This window comes from Catharus ustulatus, chromosome 21, assembly GCF_009819885.2.
Source record: "Catharus ustulatus isolate bCatUst1 chromosome 21, bCatUst1.pri.v2, whole genome shotgun sequence".
NCBI classification, from domain to species: domain Eukaryota; kingdom Metazoa; phylum Chordata; class Aves; order Passeriformes; family Turdidae; genus Catharus; species Catharus ustulatus.
In genome coordinates, this window is record NC_046241.1 from 1,156,583 (window position 1) to 1,180,481 (window position 23,899).

General features: G+C 56.1%; 1 protein-coding gene across 8 annotated transcripts in view; it reads right to left on the bottom strand.

Moving 5' to 3' along the window:
- Window positions 1–23,899, bottom strand: part of RGS3 (regulator of G protein signaling 3) — a 75,004-nt gene that overhangs the window by 15,905 nt on the left and 35,200 nt on the right. For 6 of the 8 annotated variants that reach the window (XM_033077602.2, XM_033077601.1, XM_033077604.1 and 3 more), the window contains 2 exons: window positions 22,315–22,355; window positions 8,329–8,451 (listed from right to left, as the gene is read on the bottom strand). In XM_033077602.2, the coding sequence (XP_032933493.1) occupies window positions 8,329–8,451; window positions 22,315–22,355 (164 nt within the window). Of the gene's footprint in view, window positions 1–356; window positions 446–593; window positions 615–8,328; window positions 8,452–22,314; window positions 22,356–23,899 lie in introns of those variants that run through there. The other 2 variants (XM_033077609.1, XM_033077608.1) reach the window with 2 other exon arrangements.

Consider the following 23,899-nt stretch of genomic DNA (forward strand, 5'->3'; position numbering starts at 1 on the left):
AAAGTCCACATTGTGGGCACATTGCAATGCTGATCCCACAGCAAGAGCCAGCTGGTGCCGATGGCACAGCCGTGCACAGCCCAAATTTGAAAGGAAACCTCAGAACACCCCCGCGCTACAAATGCCCCTTGGGTCCTCCTGGATGCACCTTACCAACCCTCAAGCCCAGCCTGGTGGCAAACGAGCAGGAGCCACAGGTTCCCCAGGAGAGAGCAGGGCAGGGAGCGGAGCAGGTGCCTCGGATCCCCAAGGACATCCGCGCTCCTGCCGCTCTGTGCCGCTTCCTCAGCCTGAGCCGTGTCCTGCCCAGCCAAGGGTGCGGCCCTCAGGCTGCAATCCTGGCTTGTAGAACGTACCAAACGCGGGCTCTCAGCTGCATCCCCCGGGCCGAGCGAGCGGCATCTCCTCCGGCAGCCCCGGCCCCGCCATGTGCCCGCGCAGCGCTCGGCTGGGCTGGCGCAGCTCTGCCCCCGCTGTTATTAATGTCCGTGTCAAGCGGCGGCTGAAACCGCCCCAGCCTCTCCCAGACACGGCTCCCTCGTGCCCCTCGTGCTATTTCTGGCTCTGCCGGCTCTCCCTGGAGGTGCTGTTACCTGCTGACAGCAGCGCGCTGTGCCCCGAGGAAGAGCCGTGCATCACCCTGTGAGCCGCCGCGCTCCCCTCTGCCCTGTCCTGCCCCCGAGCCACACCGATCCCCGTGCTTCCTGCTTAAGGAAATTCTGCTGCAAGCTCGCTGTTCTTGGGGTTTTCTCCTCCGAAGTGTTTTCTGTGGCAACGTGACGGCTCTGAGGTGGGGGATGCTCTGCAATGGGGCACTCTGCCCTTTGCATCTCAACCTCTGTGAGCAGCTCGACCCTAATGGGCAGGGACAGGGAGAATAAACAGGCAGGATGGTGGATGGTGTCCATCCAGGGGACAGCCCACGCATGACCATCTGCCCCTCCTCTTCTGCTGCAAGGCCAGGGCCCTCTCGTGACACCCCCGTGCACACTGGGCTGGGGACCCGACTGCCTTGGCTGGACATTTCTCCCGCAGGGATTACACTTCACTGACTGAGACACTTGTCCTGATGGATCCAGAGAGAGCACAGTGAGGGGTGTGTGCACAGCCACTCTCAGACGTGCTGGTTTTATCTGCCCCACAGCCACCACTCACTGATGAGTCCTCGCTGCCACAGCAGCAGTCTGTGCTCAGCTATCCTTCAGCACAGACTTTGGGGCACGTGAATACTCCTGGGATGGAGCAGAAAACCTGTGCTGCCTCCTCTGCCTCCCAGGTAGCCACAGCTTTGCAGTGGCACGGGAAATTTGGCACTGGAAGTGGCACAGGAAGCTCCCTGGTCTCACTGCAGACTGAGCTGAACTCAGCTACACATTGTCACTACGGACAGGGTGACATGACACAGCCACCCCCACAGCTGTGCTCAGCTCCCATCCTGCCTGCACTGCTGAAGGGAGCTGGGCCTGGTGGGGTTCGTGCCTGTTCCCTCTCTTGGCCACCTGGCTGGCTGCAGATCTGTGGGATGTCACCACACCAGGGGTACCTGGATGTCCCTGAGACTCAGGGCACCCCCAGGCTGAGGGACCTGGCCCCTCTCGGTGAGGAATGACCCAGCCACCACCCCCACCTGCCCACCCCCACTGCTCAGTGCCCACTGTGCTGGGGATACAGCTCCAGCTGCTGCCTGCAGCCTCATCACTGCAGGGCCAGTGCCGGGGGACCCAGAGCTGTGAGATGATGTCTGGGTCATAAATATCCCTGGCAGTAAAAATCCAGAGTGGTAGGAAAGGAGCAGATCCTGTCAGTGCCACTCAGCCCACAACCCTCAGCACCCTTTCCTTTCAGTGCTGCTCAGCAGGGGAATCTCTGCAGCATTATGGGCAGGGGCAGAGCTCTGTCCCGTGGGCAGGATGAGGGAGGTGACAACCAGAGCCTGATGCAGTGGCTGAATGCAGAGGCTGGTGCTGGAAGTTGTTCTTGCTGCCAGCAGAGATCACTGGGAGCTGGCAGAGCAGCTCTGCTGTGACTGCCTCCAACAGGGCCACAGCCAGGGCCACACACAGGAGGGAGGAATCCCAAACAGTCCCAAACCCAACACTGGTGACTCCAAAGCCACACACAGCCCTCCTGCAGTGGTGCTGCTGCTGCACCAGGAAGGTGCTCGTTCCAGGGCAGGACACCAAGCCTCATGGAAGGCCAGGGTGCCATGGGGGCAGGATGAAGCTGTGCCTACCAGTCTCACACCACTCGGCATCAGCACCCAAAGCCCCCTGGAATTTTGAATAGATCCTTTGACTCTGCAGAGATATCAGGGTTTGGGTAACTTTTGCAAGGAGTTACTTGAACTTGACTTCAGAAGTTGCTCAGCCACATGCTCACACTCCCCTGCCATGCTTGGAGGGAAGAGAAGGAGCAACCACCCACCCGAGCAGGAGGTGTTTGGGCACAGGAGAGCAGGGCTCCAGCCTGGCAGGCTGCAACAAAGCATTTCCAGCACCTTCATTAAATCACAGCAGCGCTGGCTCAGAGCACTCAGTCTGTGCCTCTGACCACCCTGTGCAAATGATCTCACACCGCTCAGCTCAGCCCCCCCGGCTGCCGGCGCTGCTCCTGCCGGCACTCTCCCTCTTACCAGCCCTTCTGGGGATTGGCCAGGAACAGCCCTTGCAGGGTTTAGAACTGCCTCTGGCCATGATGGAAGTGCTGGCAGCTGCTCATGCCCGGCTGCAGCCCCGAGCCTTCCTGCTGGGGTGGGGGTGAGAGGATGGGGGGGCGGGGGTGATGCAGGCTCACTGGGGGCACTGGGAGAACATCTCCCAGATAAATGGAGCCCTGATTGTTGGAGGGGACAGCTCTGCTCTGCTAATGGCTTCAGAGCCCAGCTAAACAAACAAACCCAGGGGAGCTGTGGCCCATCTGCTCCACACCCCCTGTCTGTGCCTCTGGTGCTGGGAGCCAGCTGGGAGCCCCCAGAGCCACCAGGAACGCCACCAAGAGCTTCAGGGCAGGACAGTGAGGCCAGAGGAGCCAGGGTTGAGTGACCCAGGGTTCAGGAGAGCTATAGACAGGTCAGTACCCCAGCCCAGCCCCACAGGCACATCCCAGCTCCCCGGGGCCTTGGGACATGTTCTTACAATGAAGGCGTGAAGCCAACTGATGTGCAACTGCTCAGCCTGGAGAAGAGAAGGTTCTGGGGAGAACTCAGAGCCCCTTCCAGTGTTTAAAGGGGTTCCAGAAGAGATGGACAGGGACTTTGGACAAGGGCCTGAAGTGACAGGACAAAGGGAATGGCCTTAAGCTGAAGGAAAGCAGCGTTAGGTCAGATATTAGAAAAAGTCTTTACTATAGAGGGGGTGAGGCCCTGGCACAGGGTGCCCAGAGAAGCTGTGGCTGCCCCTGGATCCCTGCAAATATCCAAAGCCAGGCTGGATGGGGCTTGGAGCAGCCTGGGACAATGGAAGGTGTCCCTCCCCATGGCAGAGGGGTAGAATAGGATGATTTTAAAGATTCTTTCCAGCCCAAACCAGTATGTGGTTCCATGGCTCTGTTCAAGGAGGGACAGCTTCCTCCAGATTTTTATGCAGAGCTGAATCAGAGCCTGACTCAGAGAGGAAAAGCATCTCTGGTCCCACAGCCTCACAAATCCATGGAGCCTTTGGCTGCCCTCAGTAATGAGTTTTCCCAGCCCAGGGCTGTGCTCCCTGACATGGAACAGTGGAACGAGATCTTCTTTTGGTTTTGTGACCTGGCTGCACATCCTGCCAGCTGATGCTTTAGCTCTCATTGGGACAGATTCACCCTCAATGTTTCTCCCCTATATGAGCCCCCTGACAGCACCATTTGATGTTTGGAGGATGTGGCCAGGTTCAGGTTGGCCCTCCAGGTGCTGCTGTGATGTGCTCAGCCCTGCCCAGCCTCTCGTGTTGGTATTGTGGAAGGAAAGGTGTGGTGAAGATCCAGGTTTCCTGCACCCTTGGCCATGTCCTGCCCCACAACAGCAGATGAGCAGAACCCTCTGGAGCACAACTGGCCCAGTTGAGGCAGCAGGTTACCAACCCAAAATTGAAAGACTTTGGCCAAAAACAAAATACAAAGGTACAAAACCCTCCCACCCTTCCCCATTGAAGAGCTGATCACACTCTGACTAAACTGCTGTGAGTGAAGCACCTGCTCAGAGACACAGGGAGGCATGGGGCTGTCCCCAGCCTTGTCCCCAAGTGCTGGTCACAGCCACCCCCGTGCCTGCTGCTGGACTGTGCAGGGAAGGCCAGGGAGGTGTCCCAGTGCTGGGGCAGGGGCGTGCCAAGGGGCAGGGAATGTGGAGACACAGCAGGGTGGGTGCAGAGGTGCTCGGGATGAGGAAGAGGAGGCAGGAGAGGGGTGACCCACCCTGAGCCGTCCCTGCAGGTGCTGGGGGAGCAGGGCTGTCCCTCCCCACCCCACCGGCCCTGGTTTCAATCAGCCCTCCATCACACACTGTTTGCTTTTGCTGACAGCTCATTTACTCGCACTTGTCAAGCACGTTGTAAATAAGTGAGAGAAACAGCCCTGCCCTTCCTGAGCACAGGGAGGCCAGGAAGGGGCCGGCCAGTCCCCCCCGGCCGCTCATTCCCAGCACCGGAGCCAGCGCTGCCAGGAAGGGCCGGGGTCATCCACGCCTGCTCAGCCAGGGCTGGCAAAGTGCTGAGCATCCACACCTCCCTCGGGAAACAAGGGGAGCACCCGTCCTGGACTCCCAAAGTCCACGCCACAGAGTGTCCATAATTATTTAGCTTAAGGATAATCTGCATCTTTCAGATACAGCCAGCCATCATCTCCGAGGTAATCTCAGGTCACGGAGCCCGAAGGGAAGAGTAATCAGCCGTTCTGAGTGTGGAAGACACAAAGAAACAAGCAGTGAGAATCAGACGGTGGCAGCAGGTCCTTTACACACAGGGCTTGGGCTGTGGATCTTTTCCCTGGCAGCCAAACCAACTGGAGCAGCTCCAGTCCCTGTGCCTTGCCCTGCCCCTGCTCTGCAGTTTGCCCTCTCTTCAGTCAGGCTGGATTATCCCAAGCTGGTGCAGCAATTTGAGGGTAGCCCAGCACTGATGGTCAGCACCCAACCGAGGGTTAACTCAGTCAATGCACAAAGCTGCTCTGCTAGAACCACACTGCCATGGCTGTGACTCCCAGCCAACCTCCAGGCTCCACACAGCCCTGTTGGGGGAGGTTTGCTCTGAGCTGGGGATGTGTTTTACAGGGGCTTGCTCAGCACAGGCACAGGCCAGAGCACAGCATCCCAGAGCAGACCTGGACACAAGGACAAGAGGGAGAAGGTCTGCAGATGGAGAAAATACCCACAGAGTAATTCCTGGGAGCTGCTGCAGCTGGCAGGGTGGGTTTGCAGCTCAGGGAAGTTCAGCCAAGTCTTACAGTGGCAGCAGAGCCCCATTTGCACCACATCCCCCAGACACTGGGCACAGAGAGCTGGACCACAACAACAGCCACGCTATTCCCAGAGCTCCTCCTGCACTGACTCTGGCAGGAAAAGCCCACTGGGAGCAGGGCTGGACTATCACAGCTGCATCCCTCACGGATTTCTCTTCCTCCATCTCCAGAAGCAGATGCTGCATTAGCTCAGGCCCCCCAGAAAGCAACAGCTCTGCTCCAAAACCAGCTCTGAAAGCAGCAGTGCCAACGCAGACCCTGCAGGGCTCATCCTCCTGGCCTGACACCATCCTCCCTGGGGACATTGCCAGAGGCACTGCCAGAGGCAGTGACAGCCCTGCAGAGCCTGTCCCTGAGCCACAGGGACCTTCCTGCCCTTAGTGCTGCCCTACCCAGGCAGTGCTCAGGGGGGCCTTGAAAAATAGGAGGTTTTTCAACCTCCAAAATCTGTCTGATTCTGCACAGCTTGAAGGTTGCCACTGGTGGCAGCCATGGGGGCTCCTGAGGAGCTGCTCTGTGCTTGGACAGTGTCCCTTTTTCTGGTTCCAGCACACAGCTGGCACATGGCTCAGCTCTGCTGGCACCGAGGCTGTGCTGGCCCTTCCTGCCCACCCCACAGCAAAGCCCACATCCCCTTGGCCAGACTCTGGCCACAGCAAAACAAGCTGCCTCTTGCTGAGCTGGAGCAATTTTGAAGGCTTTGCAAATCAGATTCCTGGCCAGGCTGATATTTCCAGCTTAATTTATCTGTTCACAGACACTGGGTTTTTTCCCTAAATAGCCCTAGTATCAAATGACTGGTAAGCCAAGCTAATGGATCAGTTCTCCCTTGCAAGAAGCAGCTGATTTCCCCAGCTCCTGCCTCCCAGTGCTCTGGCATCCCCATAGAGGTCTGTCCTGGCAAAACAACCTGGACACAGCCCCAGCTGCAGCTCTCCCAGGTCAGGCTCCTGCCCAGCCCTGTGGCCACCCCCTGCCCCAAGCACCTTCCTCTGTCCCTCTGGGATCTCCTTCCCCACACTGCTCCTTGCATTTCACACCAGTTTGCTTTAACGTTGCATCCTGGGCACTTTACACTTTGCTGGGGTGGGAAGGTGCAATAAACTCAATTTAAAGTGCCTGGTAGTTGCTGTCATTGTCCTTTTCTCCCTCCTGGCCCCACACCCCACCAGTGGGATTTCCATCAGCTTTGGCAACCCAAGACAAACCCCCTTTGTCACGACTTTGGAGAGCCCATGATGGCTCTCCACAGCACCCAAAGAACACCCTCTTGGCTACTGAGGCACAAAAAAGCCTTTGAAGGAGATGTGATGTCTTCTGGAGTGCATTTTCACCTGTTCAGTGGCCAGGCTCCTTTCACAACGCAGAGAGCAGACGCTCCAAAGCCCTGCTCTGAGCACAGCCCCATGCTCTGCCATGAACAGTCTGGGCTGGGGAGGGCAAACAGCACTATGTCCTAAAAACCCAAACAGCCCAGAGCTCCTGTCATGATGTTTCTTTTTAGGGCTCGTTTGACATACTCATATTGGAAATGTTTCTGCACAGCTTCACCCAGGATGATCCCCAGCCCAAGGCAGGAGCACACCCAGGAGCACAGAGCCATGCCAAGGCCCTGGCAGCACCCCCATCCCATGGATTCCAGCAGGGCCCCCATGGCTGGGCACGGAGCTGTGCCACAGGATGCACACAGGACAGGGGGAGCGTGGCTGAGCGCTGTCACCCCTGTGAATCAGCTGCCCGGGGCCGCTCGCAGAGTGGAGCTTTGGTTGGTAACGAGGTTCTCAGGCTTTGTGCTGCTGTTGCTATTTTAGTCCGCCTGAAACGTGCAGCAAAAGGAATCTGGAGGCTCTGTCTCCTGTGGAGATGTTTGTGCTGACCCAGTTGGGGAGGCTGCAGAGCCACAGCCGCATCTCCCAGCTCCAGGACCGGGCAGTGAGTGCCGGCTCTGGCTGTGCCGCGGCTCCAAGGACGAGCCCCTGCCCTGGAGCCAGCCCTGTCAGGCACCCACACAGGGACAGGAGCTGCTCCACCACCCAGCACCAGCCAAGGGAGGGAGCTGGGGGTTTTACCCCAAAATCCCTGTCTGCAGCACTTACAGCTCTTCACACACTCAGCACAGGGGTTCCTCTTCTCCCGGAGCAGTGTCACTCACCAACAATCCAAACCTGACCCCTGGGACACAGCATGACCCAGCAGAGACTGCCAGTGTCCCAGACAGATCCGTGGGGCAGCCCCAGCCCCAGAGGAGGTGGATGAGGGTGTTCCCTACACCCAGGCAGGGCAGGGTGTGTGGCAGAGCCTCAGAGCCCTCCACACACGCATTTCTCTGCCAGAGCTGCTGAGCCAGCGCTCCTGGGCCAAGCTGGAGCTCTTCAGTGCGGGAAAAGTGCTGGGGCTGCCTTTGGGCATGGAAAACAGCACTCCCCAAATGACCCCTCTGTGCTTTGAGGACATCTGTGGGTTCAGGATCAAACACCTGAGCCCACCCAAGTGCACAGAAGGGGCAAATCTCTGCCCCACTACTCTCATGACCCCAGCCTTTTCATCAGCACCCAGAGATCACAGCTTGAGCCTCTCCCTCTGCTCTCAGTCTTGCCCCAGAGGCGAGCTCTCAGAGCAGGCTGGCCACGGGGTTGTAGAGCCTCAGCTGTCCAAATATCCAAATACAGATGCTGGGAGGTGTCAGCCCAGCCTGCCTCAGCTCCAGCCAGCAGATGCAAATGCAGCCACTGCTCCCCAGGCAGGGCAGGAAGCTGCAGCCAGCAGTGCCTGAATACAAACTCACTCCTCACCTGGCAAACAAACAGCCTCCTGCACGGCCCTCCTGGCAGGAGCATCACTGAGCACAGCCTGCCCTGCCCCAGGCAGGAATTTCCAGCTCCCGCGTGGGTCTCTTACCTTGCTCTCCGTAGGAGCCGCTGCCGGATGTTGCTGCTTGGTGATGTTCTCAGCCAGACACCAGCAGATCCTCTTCTTCTGCTCCTGGGAGTAAGCCTCCAAACTTAATAAGCACTCCGACTTCTGACGTAAAGGAAACACAGGCAGGGAGAAGGTCATTAGCTGTGTGGCGCAGGCCCTGCCTGGCTTTGCAAACTCCTTGCTCCCCACACAGCACAGCAGAGGAGGGGAGAGCTCACACCCCTGTCCTGCACCCTGGGCACAGGAGAGTGACAGAGGCTGGGAATCAGCTCCCTCCAGAGACAGGGAGAGTGCTGCAGGGGAGCTGAGTGTGCTGCCATGAGGAGCAGGGGCAGCACGGGCAGAGCGCAGGCAGTCCTGCACCCTGTGCCACCGCAGGGGAAACCGAGGGTGGAAATTGCTCTTTGCCATATGCAAACATTAATGAGGCACCAGAGCATGAACTGGGGAGAACAAGAGCCTTTGGGCTGGGTGGGGCTGGGAGGAAGAGCTCAGGGAAGCTCCAGAGCAGCATCCCCATCCTGGTCCTCACTTGACATCGGGATGAATTTGGGGATAAAACTCCAGAACAGCCTCTCCATCCTGATCCTTACTTAACATCAGGATGAATTTGGGGATAAAACTCCAGAGCAGCGTCCCCATCCTGTTCCTCACTTAACACACACCAGGATGAATTTGGGGATGAAGTTCCAGCTCTGGTCACACACTGTCTGTTAGCAACATCCAGCAAGGAAGGAATTAAGAGAAAAGATGGGAAGTTATCCCAGCTGAGCCACCTCCTCTTGTGCCCATCACTGCACACATCTTTTGCTCCTCCTGGACAGGTTTTCTTTGGGTCAAATCTCACTCACTTAAGGAACTTTCTGACCAAGTTCTCTCAGCAGCTGTCTCCCAGCCCTTCAATTGCTTATCTCTCATGCTCAAAATTAAGTATTATAACATCTGCTGCCTGCTGGGATTTTGCACGTTTCACTTTATAAAGGGTCCTGAAATGCCCAAGGTTGGATCATCTCCTTATGTGGCCAGATGGGAAGAGGAAAAAAAAATAAAGAAATAAAGAAAAAAAGAAACAAAACAAAAAAAGCACAACTTTAGGACAGACTGCAAAGAAAGGAAAACGAGCTGTTCACTAAGGGCCATAAAAAAGACCTTTTCTTTCCCCCTAGAATTTCCTTCCAGTAGGGCAGGTCCTCAGTAGCTGCTTTTTCCCAGAAAGGTCAGAGAGAACCTGCAGCTTTGTGACTTCAGAGACATAACACAGGCAGAAGGGGAAATGCTCATTAGTCATACCATTTAAATCACTGTTTGCATTGGATGGGAATTCATTCATGTTTCATCCAAAATCCCCTGAAGTGGTAAATAAACCAAGCTCCCACATCACCTCCTGGGAAAGAGTGCTCTGGTTCAGTCCTTTGCCCCTGCAAGGAAACTTCCATGGAAGAGAAAGTTTGGCTTTCTTATGCCTGGGCATCCCTACACTTATTCTTACAGCCTTAAACACTGAAAATTCCTTCTCAGGCTTCCTGAGCACAATCAGAATGAACAGAGGTTTGGGATTCAGGGACAGGAAGTGGTGGGGCTCCCCCTTGCCCCCAGATCCTGCCTGGCAGTGATGCTCTGAGCACCCCTGGAGTGTCACAGTGAGTTTTTGCCATCCTGGATGTCCCAGTCTCTCCCAGTCCCACACCAGCAGGTCTCCAGGCTGGACCACTGTGACACCCAGTCATCTCCAGAGGATGAGCACCCATTTGCTGGGATGGAATCCAGGCTGGCGTTTCCCTGCCCCACATTTGAGGTCAGAAGAGAATGAAGCAAGAAGTCAGCAGAGCCCCAAAGCCATGGGGGCAGCTGTGGAGCCCCACCCAGTGCTGTAATGCTGCACACTCCCAGCCCTGCCAAGCTCCTGGGACTCCCCTGGAGCAAGGCTGAAAGCAACTGCAAGGACATCTCGTGTCCCCTCGCTGTGACAGACACAGAGCTCACCTAGCCCTGCCCTGAGCCCCTCGCTGATTTAATTACAGCCCATCTCTTTGATTGAATTTAGCACACAGCGATGCTCAGCTCCCACTGGCTGCTGAGAGCAAAGTGCCCCTCTGCTCCCTCCTGCTCCCCTCAGCTGCTGCAGGCTCCCTGAGCTCAGCCAGCCAGGAATATCACAGCCAGCAGAGCAGATTTCCCTCTGCTCCAGAACTCAGGGAAAGGCAACCACCCCAGTGTGTGTCCCAGGGATTGTGGGCAAGGTGGAGGGGAGACATGAGCAGCCAAAATTGCATTTATCCCACATGTACACATTTTATTATCACTTTATTCCTCCACAGTGGCATTTAACCTCTCCAATGTACATTTCCCAAGGAAGGAGCTCTGGTTTTCCCTCTTCCATTAACCTGCTCTCCCAAAATCTTCCACCTGGACTGGGGAAAGCCCACCTGCAGGGGCTGAGCACCCATGGCTGCCTCCAAACCCAGGCAAAGTCCTTTGGGATGCAGGCAGCTGAAGGGCTGGGTGTTATTTGGGATAAAACTCGTGTCCCTGGAGCCTGGTCCATGCTGGGCACCGAGCTGCCCACACAGGGGAGGCTGGGGAGGGGGACAGGGAGCTGTGCCTGCACACACTGCCCCAGGAGCTGGGAACAGCCTCCCCATTATTGTTTTCCTTCAGGGAGGCTGCTCTGGGCCTGCCAATATTTACAGAGAGAAAACAGGGTTTAATCTCACAGTGCTGGGAAAGGAGGATGCAGATGGCGTGAAGGGGGCGTTTGCCACCAGATAAAGGCAGGGACTGAAGTGGCTGCCAGTGGCTTTCTGCCTGCCTTCCCCCAGTGACAAATATGTTATTGCAGGTGCTGTGTGCTGGGCTCTGGAGCCACTGGTGAGCCCTCAGCTCCAGGGCAGCACCAACACGAGACCCCCACTGTGCCCAAGGGAGAGCAGGAAAACACAGCAGAGAATGAGGCAAGCTGGCAACACCAGCCCCAAACAGGCCCTGCTACAAGCAAGGATTATCTGCAGGAAAAGTTCCTTCTGCTCCATGGGAACAGCTCCCCCAGGCTGAGACCCAACCCCACGGCAGCCAGGTGAGAGGTCTGGCCATGCAGACATCACACAAGGAGGGTCTGTGGGCTCTGCAGCCCCTAAATCACGAGTACAGCACCCAGGGAATGACAGCATCACAGGAGGAGCCCCTGACTGCAGACACCCCTCTGTGCAGGGCTCTGTGTGACACTGCAAAGCTGAGAAACCACAGGAACAAGGAGCCAGACTCAGTCTGACACCTCTGGTGCCCTGAGCTCAGCGCCCAGCAGAGCCCAGGGCTGTTCTCTCACCTCTGTCTCCCCTGGCTGTGCAAGGAACACATTCCCAGGGTGGGAGGGAGGAGTCACATCACAGAATCCCAGAGTGGTTTGGGGTGGAAGGAACCTGAAAGTTCATCCAGTGCCACCCCCTGCCATGGCAGGGACACCTCCCACTGTCCCAGGCTGCTCCAGCCCCAATGTCCAGCCTGGCCTTGGGCACTGCCAGGGATCCAGGGGCAGCCACAGCTGCTCTGGGCAATCTCCTCCTGCAGATGCAGGGATGCACCTCTGCTCCTTCCCTGGCTCCTCTCTGCAGGGTTGGTGGCAGGGTGCTTTGGGGACAGGGCTCCCAGCCCAGCCCTGCCAGCCCCTGGCCTCCAGTGCTCCGGGTGTTGGGCCATGGCCAAAGCCAGCAGAGATCCCAGAGGGGAAGTACCTCGGAAACTGCTCCAGACTACAATAGCTCCAAATCACAGAGCAAACCTTCCCCAGGAGAAACAGCCAGCCCTGGGAATATCCTGTGCACAAAACACAGGCCACTGCTGCCTGCTGACTTCATGCACCACCAACCAAGGGCTGGTGAGAAAGTTCTGTTTGCTCCCATACTGGGGGGAGTGGGGGGACCACAGCTCTTCCTGTGGATTCTGGAGTGCTGGGCACGCTGGTGATGCCCATAAAACAAACTCTGGCAGTAAGAGCAGGGGCTCTGCTAGGCTGGGATGCCCAAAAGGTGCAGGGGTGCTGCAGGAAAGGATGTGCATAGAGATAACAGTGGCAGCACACAGCAATCTCTGTGTGGCTCTGCTGTGGGTCTTGTGTTTGGGAGCACTGATGATGGCACGGCCTGGGGGATGCCCAGAGGGGTGGGTGCCACATCCCTGGAAGTGTTCAAGGCCAGGTTGGACAGGACCCTGAACAACCTGATCTAGGGAGTGACATCCTGGCCGTGGAAGGGTGGAACAAGATGAGATTTAAGGTCCCTTCAACCCAAACCATTCTGTTATTCTGTGGTTCTCTGTTAAACCTCCAGGAGGAAAATCAGCCTGAAGAACCTTTTCCACCCACTGTGGAGCAGCCAGGGATGGCACAGGGCTGTTTGCCCAGGCCAGGCAGTTGTCCTTAAGTGGCTCATCAGGTAAAAGCCTTCACAGGAATCCCTGAGAGGAGCCAGGCACAGAGCTCCTGCTGCAAACACTGCTCTGGCAAACAGAGCAGGGCCAGCACCTTCCTGCTCAGCAAACATCCTTTCCTCTCAGGGAAGAGGAAAACAGCTCAAAGCTGACTGGCCCCAGCAACAGCAAGCTTACCCAGCCAGTGCCAGCACAGCCCCAGAGCTTTCCCAGAATTTTCCATTCCTCTTCCCTGGCATGGACAGAGAGCTCCAGCCTGTGCAAACAGCCCCAGTGCCCTCTGAAATCATCACCCTGTGCTGCCTGTGCCTTTTTAAAATCTCTCTAGCACTGTAACTGCACCATATCAACTCTTCTTTTTGCCAGCATCTGGGAAATGTGACCCCAGAATTCAGGTTGGGGGGAAAAAGCCCCACATCTTTTGGTTATCTCCACACTCAGGTTCAGGCTGAGCTGTGTAAAAATGCACAAAACCAGGAGAGCAGAGTGTCCCTGTCCATCTGTTCCTCCAGCTGGGACACCAGCACTCCCTGCTCTGCTGCAGAGCCCTGAACTGGGACCTGGCAGTGTCCAGGAGCTGCCCTGTGTCCAGCTCTGGGTCATGCCAGCCTGGGGCTTCTGCTACTGCTGTCACCCCCCAGGCAGAGGAGGTGAAGCCCAGGGTCTGTCTGCACAGAGCAGCAGCCTGGCCACAACTCCAGAGCCACTGCCATGGCTGCTCCAGCTCCAGGGACATCCCAGGGGACTGCCTGGACCAGGGGGACATTACCACTGCTGCAATTTGGGGCTGTCATGAGGATGCTGGGCTGGGCAGTTCAGGACACCTCAGCATCTGGGGCAATCTGCAATGGGTGCACAGCATCCTCCAGAGGGACTTCTCCAAAGGAGCTTTTCCATTGCTCTAACCTTGTCTCACTGCACCTGCAGCTTGGACTGCTCAGCACTACCCAGAGAAATGCAGGGACTGGGACCTGGTGGCCTTTGGAGGGAGGAAAATGGAAAGCTCAGTTCAGGAAAGAGTTCAGCTGCTGTGAGTGTGACATGGCAGAGGGACTCAGTGTCCAGCTCTCACGTGGGCTGGGTGACTCAAGGCTTGGGGAACCTCTCAGGCATCCCAGCAATGAGCCATGGAGGAAACAATGGAAATGTCAGAGAGCAGGAAAGGATTTTTCATCTGGTAACATCTCTTGGCCACCAGGAGCAAAGGGAGTCTCCCCTTCCACTGCACAGGACTGGGAACAGAGCAAGGAAGGCAGAGGCACACAATTCTGTTCTCTCAGAATACTCATGTCACAAAACTGGTGAGAACAAGGAGTCTCCAGACTGTCTCCAGCTCAAGTGCTGAGATTGATCCCTGCCTGCAGTGCCTTCTCTCCCAGAGCCCAGGGGATCCTTCCCCCTGTGCAGGACAAGCCCATCAGACAAATTACAGCCACAGACCTGACAAGCACCATCTCTTGTCCTATTGTGAATGAGAGGAAACTGAGACAAACTCCAACAGAGCACACAGCCCATTTCCCAGACAAAGGCTCATCTCCACTCCCTTCTCACTCAACAAATTCCCCTCAGCTGTTCACTTGGTCACACAGGTTTGATGTCATCCCCTGCCTAGCCCTGTTGCCCTCTTCCCTATCACCAAACCATCTGCCCAAGTACCCTCTAGGTGTGCCAAGACACTGCCCAAAATGCTCCTTGCAAACTCTCCTGATGATGTGTCCTGAACAGCCAACTCCAAAATTACCCAGGCATAAAATCTGCCAGAGTGTCCCTGAGACTTGTCCTCTGTGCCATCAGTAAATTGCTTTTCCCAGCATTCACATTTGCTGTTTGGAAACAGAATCTGGACTCTCCCTGACTGCTCCCTTTGGGACAGTGCCATGTCCCAAAGGGCATTCAGTGAGCAGTGTTGGCTCCCAGCAGGAGCAGAGAACACTTTGGGAAGTGAATCTACTGTGGAATGAGCTGGGCCATGGATGGAGTGAAGCACATCACACAGGCTGCAGCATTGCATTTTCATTTCACTTCATTCATTTGTCATTCCTTCATTCATTGCCTTGGCAGCAGCTGAGGGTGGGAACAGGAACAGGGGCTGCAGGGGAGCCTCTGTGCAGGGATGTGTCCACACAGAGCCAGGCTGCCCAAAGCAGCTGTGGCTGCCCCATCCCTGCAAGTGTCCAAAGCGCTGCTCTAGTGAGTGGCATCCTGGCAATGGCAGGGGTGGGACAAGATGATCTTCAAAGTCCCTTCCAACCCAAACTAGTCTGGGATTCTATGATGGGACAAGGTGAGGGACAGTGACATTTCTCTAGCACTTGTCCAGAGGCTTTCCTGTGCAGTCAGGATGGGCATGTCTAAGGCAAAGCCAGCTCAGGCACAGATTCATGGCATCAGTTTGCTCAGCTCTGGAGTGCTCTGGTGCTCTGCTCACCACAGCAGCACAAGGAGTTGCTACTGGAGGGATTTTCTATTGGAGAAGTTTCCCAAGACAAACTCCAATGTCTGCAGATGAAAACTTCCAGAGGAAAATAAAGATCAAATTTGCCAGTGCTTTTCAAAGGAAAAACTGACTGAGCTGTTTGGTTTTGAGTCGATTTGGTCTGAATATGTTGGGCTCGAATCAAACACTTGTAACAATGCATTAAACCCCTGACCTGCAGTTTCCTCTCAGCAGGATATTTCCGGAGCAGGGAAGGGTGTGAATGCAGCCCTGGAGCACACTCACAGCTCCACGTGGCTCCCTGTGAGGCTGCCCATTCCCACCAGGCAGCAAACATTTCCTTCTGACAGCTTTTACACATCCCACGAGGTTTGTCCTGCAGGGAATGGGATGGGGAAAATATAAACTCCCCACACCTCAAATCCTGTGGGGTGCAGAAATGTGGGTCCATACTGAATCCCAGACTGGTCTGGGTTGGAAGGGACCTTAAAGCTCATCTCAGGGACACCTTCCACTATCTCAGGTTGCTCCAAGCCCCATCCAGCCTGGCCTTGGGCACTGCCAGGGATGGGGCAGCCACAGCTGCTCTGGGCACCCTGTGCCCTTTCCACCGACTGCAGCACTCAAGTCAGCCAGAAGCTGTCACAGGCAGGGGCTGTTCAACTTCAAACTGTGCTCTTTGATTTAAAATCCTGAAAGGAAAGATGCCCAGGCCAAGTCTCAGTGCACTGGCAGGACTTTCTAACATATCAGCTGGGAAACAGAAAAAGTAGAGAAGCTCTAATGGCCATAAACTAAAATACAAGGAGCTCCACCCAACATGAGGAAGAGCTTTTCTCCATGAGGGTGGCAGAGTTCTGGATCAGGTGCCCAGGGAGGGTGGGGATGTGCCTGTCTGGAGACATCCCAAACCCACCTGGACACATTCCTGTGGCACCTGCTCCACATGACCCTGCCCTGGCAACCCCAGCTGTTCTGGGATTCTGTGATTGCAGGTACACACAGAATTCCTGAGATCAAAAAGTACTACCCTCACTTCCAAAATCCTGGCTCATGTCTGTGCTGGGACTATCACAGCTGTCCCTCAGCCGCCAGGAGGAACAAAACCCCCAAAGGGAGGGGGCAGCTCAGTGCAGAACCTCCCTCTGCTTTCCCATTCTTTCCAATCCCATTCTACATTTAGCCTTTCCAGGATGCAAAGTCCCCTCCAAAACTGGGTCCACCTGCACTCAGGGTCTCCAAACGCTGCAATTCACACCCTGGAGAGCCTGTAAAACAAACACCCTTTGTGCTGGAACCCACAGCAGGCTCTGCAGCTCCTGCTAGCTCTGCCTGCAAATAACAAACTGCCCAGGGTTTAAACTCTGTGCAGTGATTTATTACACACAATTAGACAGGATGACCAGCAGTAGCTTTTTGGTGACACTTCCTGAGGGCTGGAATCTTCTCTCTTGTTTATAACAAATTAAGCAACTCCCAGGTATTAGAACATACTTTCATTTTGTACTGTGTCAGATCCAAATGCAAATTCGTGACCTTAAGGGTCAGAACATTACTCAGAAACGCTCAAGATGAGCAATAGCAGGACACTGCAGCTCAAGGCTTGAGCAGAGAGCTTTTCCTGCAGCACAGGCAGTGTCAGCCCGGCCCCATGGGCTCCTTTTAGCTCTCAGCAGCACTAAACACATTAGTGTTCATTGCAGATGATTTGTGGGCAAGAAACAGCAGCTCAAGAGCTTCCTCCGACCTCCCAGCCCCATCAGAGCAGCACAATGGATGTGTCTGCCCAGCCCACGGTGACAGGAGCCCAGCTGAGAGTGGCCACAAACCCTCCTGGGCCACCAGCAATGCCCAGGGGGCCGAGCCAGGACAGGGCTCTGGGCACACACAGGGCCAGGGATGGAGCAGGGCAGGATGGGGACAGCCCTCAGGGTGACACAGGGCCAAAAAGCCATGACAGCTCACACCCCCTGCCCCTAGCCATCCTCGTCCTTTCTAATGCCAGCAGCAGTCCTGATCCCCCTCACCCCAATTCCCAGCGGCCTGAACATGTCCCCAGGGCACAACCAGCCCCTCTCCAGGGCAATCCCTGTCCCCAGGGCACAGCCAGCCACTCTCCAGGGCAATCCCTGTCCCCAGGGCACAGCCATCCCCTCTCCACGTCCTCAGGGCACAGCCAGCCCCTCTCAATGTCCCCAAGGCACAGCCAGCCCCTCTCCATGTCCCCAGGGCACAGCCAGCTCCTCTCCAGAGCAATCCCCATCCCCAGGGCACAGCCAGCTCCTCTCCAGGGCAATCCGTGTCCCCAGGGCACAGCCAGCCCCTCTCCAGGGCAATCCCTGTCCCCAGGGCACAGCCAGCCCCTCTCCATGTCCCCAGGGCACAGCCAGCCCCTCTCCATGTCCCCAGGGCACAGCCAGCCCCTCTCCAGAGCAATCCCCATCCCCAGGGCACAGCCAGCTCCTCTCCAGGGCAATCCCTGTCCCCAAGGCACAGCCAGCCCCTCTCCATGTCCCCAGGGCACAGCCAGCCCCTCTCCAGGGCAATCCCTGTCCCCAGGGCACAACCAGCCCCTCTCCAGAGCAATCCCTGTCCCCAGGGCACAGCCAGCCCCTCTCCAGGGCAATCCATTCTTGCAGAGAGCTGTTCCTACAGTCAGGAAGGAGGTTGAGCTTTTCACCAGGGCAAAAGAAGCTGCCACAACCAGAGTGTGGCACCCACTGGACACCACGTCTACCAGGTGATAGGATGGCCCAGGGATCCTCCCCATCCCTGTGTGTGCTGCAAGTGCCACTTCCCTGGGTCCCACCCCAGCCTTCATCCGAGAGCAGGTCCCCAAATCACCTTATCAACACAAACCCCCCTGCCACCAGCCCAGAGAGGCACCCAAAGCCTCCCCACTCCCCTGCAGTGTTTCTGGGAGCAGCCAGCCTGCAGGGACACCTTTGAGGGGACCATCCCCTCCCAGCCTCCTGGTGACACCCCCACAACCCTGTAAACAAAGATTTGCTCCCCAAATGTGCATGCAAAGAAGAAAAGAGAGACAACCTGAAGGAAATGCTCTTCTTGGCTTCCCTGCAGGAATCAGCTGCTGGAATGCTCCCAGGCTGGCTCCCAGAACATCCCATTCTTTCAGGAGAGCCCATCTCTCCACCTGGGGCAATTCACTGAGCCATACAAGCCCTGTGCTGCCCATCTGGGAGGTTCTGCTCTCCTGGCCCATGCCCAGCCCCTGCAGCCTCCATGTGGCTCCTGGGGAGGTGACCTGCAGGTCACTGTTTCCCAGAAGAGAAGTCTGGTGGGAGAGCCCCATCGTGCCCTGGCTCACTGCTGACTCACAGACACATCCCCCACCCTGTTCCCCTTTCAAACCTGAATTTCCAACTGCTGGAGAGCCCGGTGGCACCCACAGCTGGAAGGTCCCTTCACCTTGGAGCCAGGTGGTCTCTCTGGCTCAGGACAGACCCCCAGCCGTGGGGCTGGGAGGGAAGGGGTGCCAGGGGCACGTCCTGCTTGCCAAGTACTGTCCCCGAGCCAGGGCTGCCCCAATGTCACCTCAAAGCTTGGGCTGGACAGTGCAGGGGATGAACACCTGTGGATGATATAATTCCTCCAAAGCCATCTTCCCCTGGCCCCTGGAACTTGCTATAATAGATAAGGTATCCTAGATTCCAAGGTTGAACCAAATTCCTTAAGAATTTGGTCACACTCTAACACCTTGGAAGATAATTGGTTAGAAATTAGTCTGTGTAATTGGTCAGTTCACCTTTAGAACTTCTCACTTAGATTGGATGCTGGTTGTAGTTTGAATCCTCCCTGAACCTATAAATATAGCTGTCTGCCCTTTGTTTGGAGAGAATCCTGCTTGACCCCCTTCACATGAAATAAAGACTCTTGTGGAAATCGTCAAGTAAGGCCTCCAGTCTTTACTTGGCTGATGAAATGTGAGTTTTCTGAGAGACAGCTACATGTTAGCACTCTCTGGTCCTGGCAAATACCATCAGGGACCGAAAAAGAAAACCACAAACACCCACCCTTGGGTCCAGCACGTGGCAGAGCTGCTGGTCACCACGGGCTGGAGTCTCACTCCACTTGAGACCTTCCCCAAAACAGCCCAGGAGGAACAACAAGGGCTTGCAGAATCCCACAGCATGGCCAGTCCAGAACCACCTTTTTTTTTCCCCTCTCTCTTTCTCTCCCAGGTGTTTTTAGGGATCTTGCCACTTATTTTAAAAGCCAGCCTTGCCTAGGGCTATATTTAATAACTTAGAAAAGCCACTCCAATCCATTGTATAGCCATACTGTACTAAAAAAAAAAGACAAAACCCCAGCATATGTTGATGCATTATGCAAAGACTTTCCTTGACAGGATTTACAGTAATTTCACGAATACAAGCCGCACCAATTTGACCAAAATTTTGGTGGAAACCCGGAAGTGCGGCTAATATTCCGGGGCGGCTAATCTATTAACAAAATTCTAAAAGCTGCCAACACGGAAGTGAGAGCCCGCGGCAGCCCCAAGCCAAGCTGGAGCCCGGCCGGCCCCGGCAGAGGTGGGAAAGCCTGGCAGAGGCGGGGCCAGCAGTGTGGGGGGCGGGCGGCAGAGCCTGAGCCAGCAGGGCGGGGCAGGGAGGGCGGCAGAGCCTGGGCCAGCATGGCAGGGGAGCCCGGGAGAACTGGGGCTAGCAGTGCAGGGGAGCATGGCAGAAGCAGGAAGGCCGGCGGGTGGGGCTGCCTGGCAGCGGGGGAAGCCCAGCAGAATCGGGGCGGCCGGCGAGCCTGGTGGCGGCGGCGGCAGCCCTGCCGGTGGGGCGAGCGAAAGCGGCGCTCGCGAAAGCGCCGCTCGGCGAGCGAAAGCGCCGCTCGCGAAAGCGCCGCCGCTCGCCGCCGCCGCTCGCCGCCGCCGCTCGCGAAAGCGCCGCCGCGAGCCGCCGCCGCGAGCCGCCGCCGCGAGCCGCCGCCGCGAGCCGCCGCCGCGAGCCGCCGCCGCTCGCGAAAGCGCCGCCGCGAGCCGCCGCCGCTCGCGAGGCGCGGCGCGGGGCGAGCGAAAGCGGCAGCGGGGCGAGCGAAAGCGGCAGCGGGGCGAGCGAAAGCGGCAGCGGGGCGGGCGGCGAGCCCGGCGGCGGCAGCCCTGCCAGCCGGGCGAGCGAACGCGGCAGCGGGGCGGTGCTGACGGGAGAGGGGGGCCAGCGAGCCCGGCGGCGGCGGCGGCAGCACCACCCGGCCAGCCCCGCCGAGCCGTGGCGCTGAGCTGGGCCACCCGGCCCCGTCGGCAACCATGAGCGGGCCGAGCCTTCCTGGCCCCGCCCCGAGCCAGTAAAGCCCGCTATGCCGCGATCCTGTTACTAATTGACCAATTTGTGAAAGCTGCGCACGGATTCTCGCGACGAACGAAAGTGCGGCTAATATTCGGGGTGCGGCTTATCTATTGACAAAGACAGCAACATTGTCGAGGCACCGGGGGTGCGGCTTATAATCCGTGCGGCTTGTATTCGTGAAACTACTGTAGTTACATGCAAGCTTGAAATGCAGTGCAAATGTATTTTCTGGAGTGCTAAAAGTACAAAAATACCAAACTGCCAAAAAGGTGGTTTTACATCACACAACAAGGAACCTTCAAAGAAAAAAGAGTTGTGCTCTCTGGGGGGCAATATCTTGATCTGTGAGCCTGTGATCAAGTCAGAGCTACAAAAACAGTCAATGTTTTCACAGTGAAGGAAGAGTCTGGAAGGAATATGTCAGTACTTAGTACAAAAATGATGCTCAGCAAGTGTTGTTTCCACCTCTGTTAAAAGATTTCAGCTGCTTGATATAGAGTTTCTAGCAGAGAAAGTCCCAAGTCTGTGGGGGAACAGGAGGTATGAAAGCAAAAGTCTCACATTTTCTATCCAACTACTCCACTCCAGCCACAACAGATGCCAGGATCTCCATCACCAGAGCTCTCACAGCCAATTAGGCCCCTCAGAAGAAAGCCAGCACTTCATTAGAGCCTGACAAAGACACCTCTTCACCTCTCAAGATCTCATGAAACACAGCCAGATCTCTTTTGGTCACTTAGGGGCACTAAGCTTCTAAATCAAATATCAGGCTCTGAGTGCATTTTTCCAAGTGCCTGAGAAAATGCTGGAGAGCCTCATGCAAACACCCAGCACAGCCTGGCTGAGTCACAGTCCAGCATTAGCTGTCACCAGCCCAGGGTGACATTGCCCTGGGACAGCACTGAGCAAAGCCCGAGGGCAGGCTCAGCTCCCCCCCAACCACCCCGGAAGGAACAGAGGAGACAAGGAAGGAACAGGAGGGAAGGAACAAGAGAGGAGTGGAGGATTCTGCAGTGAGTCGTGCCCTGGCCCAGCTCCAGCCACTCAAGGTGAACAACTTCCATGCTGAGCATTTGCACCCAACTTTCACAATGGTTCATTATTCCACAGCGCTGCTGAGCAATGTTTGCCTTTCTCCTCTGTGCCCTGGGGAGCTTTCCCAGACCCACCTTTCCACCTCAGAAAATACAAGGCCTTGAAAGCAGGAACACAGTAAAGTCACTGGAAAAGGAAAAAAACCTCACAGCCTTCAATGATTAGGGAGGTCCAGTGTGAACCAATTTTGCAGAGTCCTTGAGTTGACAAAAGGGACTGTGCCAATATCTGGGTGAGCCCAAATCTGGTTAGAGCACTTAGCTACATGTGGGTTTAGAACTATGATTCTGTCTTTCAGACTGAGCTTCTTTATTTTATTTGAGGGCTCCAAACCTGGATTTTTGAAGACAAGAAAAGCAAGGTGCCTAAAAATAATGACAAAACATTTGGGAAAGAAATCTGCCTCCAGGGGAAAGAATCCTAAGAGGAAACAAAAGTGAGAAGCCTCAAGGAAGATCCACAGGGAGAAGGGGAAAAGAAACCTGTTCTAGTGCTGCCCAAGCTCCTTTGAGCAGCTTCTTACTCATCTATTCCACAGCTATTATGTTTCTTTTAAAGACTTCTGGCAAATTCATTTAAAGGGAAGTTAAAATCAGTTTTTTCAGTGCTCCTTTCCCCGGAAGAAAGGATCAGAGCTATCAGTACCTGTCCAGCTCTCACTGGAAAGTTGAAGTGGAAAACAGCACCACTCACCTCTGCCAGGTAAAGGATGCAGAACTTGCGATCTTCTGAACCTGCAGAGAAGAAAAACCAGGATCAGAGCGAAGCTGAGCCCACATTCCTGCAAGTGGAGCCACTGACAGAGGAACTGGCTGAGAGACAGCACTGAATGAATGTTTGTTGTTGTCCCCCAGTGCCAGGCTGTGACCTGGGTGATGTATGTGGCATCTGCTGGGGCTGGGCACGGGAGGGACCCTGCAGGGACTCACTGCCCTGGCAGGGATTCTCCTGTGGGTTTCTCCTCTGGAAAAGGGTTTGTTTCATTCAGAGCCACGTGCAGGCTCTGCTGCCCAACCTGCCTTGGCACATGCAGCCTGTGGGAACTCCCCAGGGGAAGCAAAATAGCTCTCACAGCCAATTAAGCCCCTCAGAAGAATCAGGGATGGGTCTCTCCATTTATCCCTGTGGGTACTTCACTCCCAGGAGGGCTGACAGAGAAGCTCTGGTTCCTACATCTCATTCCCAGCTTCTTACCCCAAGTCCTGGGTGGTCCTGGTGGTCCTGCTGTCTGTCCCAGCCTCCACCAGTGCCAGCAGCTGGGGCAGTGCCTCTCCAAGGGGATGGAGCCAAACCCCAGAGCAATGGGAAGCAGCAAGCATGGGGCAGGAGGAAGAGCTCATCCTGCTCCTTTGAGCTGAGGGCAAACTGCCCAGCATCAGGACAGTGGGGGACCCAGGCAAGGAACCTGCTCTTCACAGCTTTGTGAAAGGAGATGGTGCTGGGGACAACACAGTGACCAACTCCACCATCCACATCTTGCTAAATCATGGAGCAGACCAGAACAGCTCCTCAGCTTGCTGCCAGGTATCCCAGGAGATGTGTCAGACTCCAGCTGCTCCACCAGGCTGCTCCCTGCAGGTCCAGCCTTCCCTGCACCCAACCAAAAGGCATGCCTGAAGATTTGCCTTGGCCGTGGTGTGTCCCCAGCCTCGAGGGAAGCAGCTCCAGGTGCACACCAGCCTCACAGAAGGACATGAAACTGCCCCAGGACAGGGTCACCTCAGCTCTGCAGCAGGGCATCCCTTCTTCAGAGCAGGACATCCCATCTCCAGGAGCTGCCTGGCTCCTTCACAGCAGCTCTGCCCTTGGCAGCACCGTGGGGCTGCTGCCTCCCTGACTCTCCTAATGACATTATCTGTGCTAGGAGCTCAGGGCTGAAGCCTGGGCATGGCTGCAGATCCCACTGGAAGTGGTGTCAGCACAAGCTCTGCTTCATTTCAGCAGCCTGAGCTGCTGGATGGGAACAGGCTCTGCACAGGGCTGCAAACACCCTGTTCTCCAGAGGAAAACAATCCTGCTGCAGGCAGCAGCCCAAATGTCCACATAAGAGCTGTGAGCCACTGAGGGACTCAGGTGCCACTCCCTGGGCAATGTGAAACCCACGAAGAAGTGGCCTGGAGCCCTTTGCTGGGTGCTCATTCCAGCTGCCCTTTGTGAGGTCACAGCTCTTCCACCACTGCCAGCTCCAGTTTCAATGCATTTTGCAGGATGTGGGCTGGAAAAATCCCTGCAGGGACACCAGGACACTGTGTCACAGTGCCTGCTGGAGCCCAGCACC